Source organism: Phaseolus vulgaris, chromosome 2, assembly GCF_000499845.2.
Source record: "Phaseolus vulgaris cultivar G19833 chromosome 2, P. vulgaris v2.0, whole genome shotgun sequence".
In the NCBI taxonomy this organism is placed as follows: Eukaryota; Viridiplantae; Streptophyta; class Magnoliopsida; order Fabales; family Fabaceae; genus Phaseolus; species Phaseolus vulgaris.
Genome location: NC_023758.2, coordinates 39,294,705 through 39,296,605, shown reverse-complemented (window position 1 = coordinate 39,296,605; position 1,901 = coordinate 39,294,705). Strand labels below are relative to the sequence as shown.

The following is a 1,901-nucleotide window of genomic DNA, read 5'->3' as shown; positions in this document are numbered from 1 at the left end:
ACAATGGGGTTGTTATCTCTTTTCATAACATCCCTAACGATAGTGTTGTCTGTTTCTGAGGGAAATGCGTCTCCAAATATTAAACAATTTCTTGTTTGTCTCTCAAATTATTCAAACGCTATAATACCTCAAGCTATATACACTCCAGAAAACGCCTCATACACCTCTATCTTAAACTTGCACGTTCACAACAAACGATACAAGACACAAAGCACACCAAAACCTCTTGCCATCATAGTTGCCAAAAGTGAGAATCATGTCCAAACAACGGTTACATGTGCTAGATCAAACAACATTCAAATCAGAATCCGAAGTGGTGGCCATGACTATGAAGGTCTTTCATATATCTCAGATGTGCCGTATGTCATTCTTGACATGTTTCCTCTTCAATCGGTTGATGTGGACATAAAGAGTGCCACTGCATGGGTTCAGGCTGGAGCCACTCTTGGTCAACTTTATTACCAAATAGCAAAGAAAAGCAATGTGCATGCCTTCCCATCAGGTGTGTGTCCCTCTTTGGGCACTGGTGGCCACTTTTCTGGTGGTGGTTATGGCAATTTGATGAGAAAATACGGTCTTTCTATTGATAACATCATTGATGCCAAATTGGTCAATGCCAATGGTGTTGTCCAAGATAGGAAGTCAATGGGGGAGGATCTATTTTGGGCCATAAGAGGAGGTGGTGGGGCCAGTTTTGGTGTCATTGTTGCATGGAGGATCCAATTGGTCCCAGTACCCCCACAAGTGACTGTGTTCAATGTGAAAAAGTCTGTGAAAGAAGATGCAACTGATGTTGCTTACAAATGGCAACTAGTTGCACCAAAACTAGACAGAGATCTTTTCATAAGGGTGGAGCCTGATGTGGTGAATGGAACAGTAATAGTCTCTTTCATTGGCCAATTTTTAGGCCCAATTGCAAGACTCGTTCCTTTGGTGAATAAGGTCTTCCCTGAATTGGGGTTGAAACATAGTGATTGCATAGAAATGCCTTGGGTGAATTCCACCCTTTTTTGGTCTAATATTCCAAATGGTACCCCTATTGAAGTTCTGCTACCAACTTCTCAGGAACCATCTGCAGAGTACTTTAAGAGCAGGTCAGATTATGTGAAAAACCCCATCCCAAAAACGGCCTTAAAAGACATTTGGGATTTGATGACTAAATATAATAACATTTGGATGCAATGGAACCCTTATGGAGGGAGAATGGAGGAAATTTTACCATCTGCAACCCCTTTTCCTCATAGGAAAGGGAACTTGTTCTTGATCCAGTACTTTGTGTTTTGGACTGAAGATGGCGTTGAGGCCAATGATCGTTACATGAACTATTCGAGGTCGTTTTATGAGTTTATGACCCCTTTTGTTTCAAGGTCTCCAAGGGAAGTATTTTTGAATTATAGGGATATTGATGTTGGTGCCAAACATCCAAGTAATTCAACAAGCTTGAAAGAGGCTAGCATATATGGAACCAAGTTCTTCAAGGAAAACTTTGATAGATTAGTGCGTGTGAAGACGAGTGTTGATCCTTCCAATTTCTTTACCTATGAACAAAGTATACCACCTAGAACCTAGATACAGATCCTTTTAAGATTGAACTTTTTTCTTAATTTCATGAATTAATAAGATCAAATTATTTGGATATGTGTTTATTTTCATTTTTGAGCCACACTTCATTAGTGTTTTCTTTTTTAAATTTGGTTTAATTATTTTTATCCTTAATGTTTTATGTCTTTATAAAAAATTAATTATAAATTTGATATCGAAATTTTTAAAAATTAAGTCATTTTGGTTTACTATGTCATTTAGTTAGTACTAAAAGAATAATACATGTGGGAGGTGATCATAACAAGAGACTTAAATATTAATCTAATAAATGTATTAACATGGAACCAACGTTATTTTAT

General features: G+C 37.5%; 1 protein-coding gene across 1 annotated transcript; it reads left to right on the top strand.

Annotated features, from left to right (window-relative positions):
- Positions 1-1,638, top strand: LOC137809761 (berberine bridge enzyme-like 17). The gene has a single exon (XM_068610844.1). The coding sequence runs from the start codon at positions 4-6 to the stop codon at positions 1,567-1,569; it is 1,566 nt and encodes a 521-aa protein (XP_068466945.1). The 5' UTR covers positions 1-3; the 3' UTR covers positions 1,570-1,638.
- The last annotated feature ends 263 nt before the right edge of the window (positions 1,639-1,901 follow it).

Coding starts and splice junctions, on each gene's coding strand:
- LOC137809761 (XM_068610844.1), top strand. CDS start 4: ATGGGGTTGTTATCTCTTTTCATAACATCCCTAACGATAGTGTTGTCT.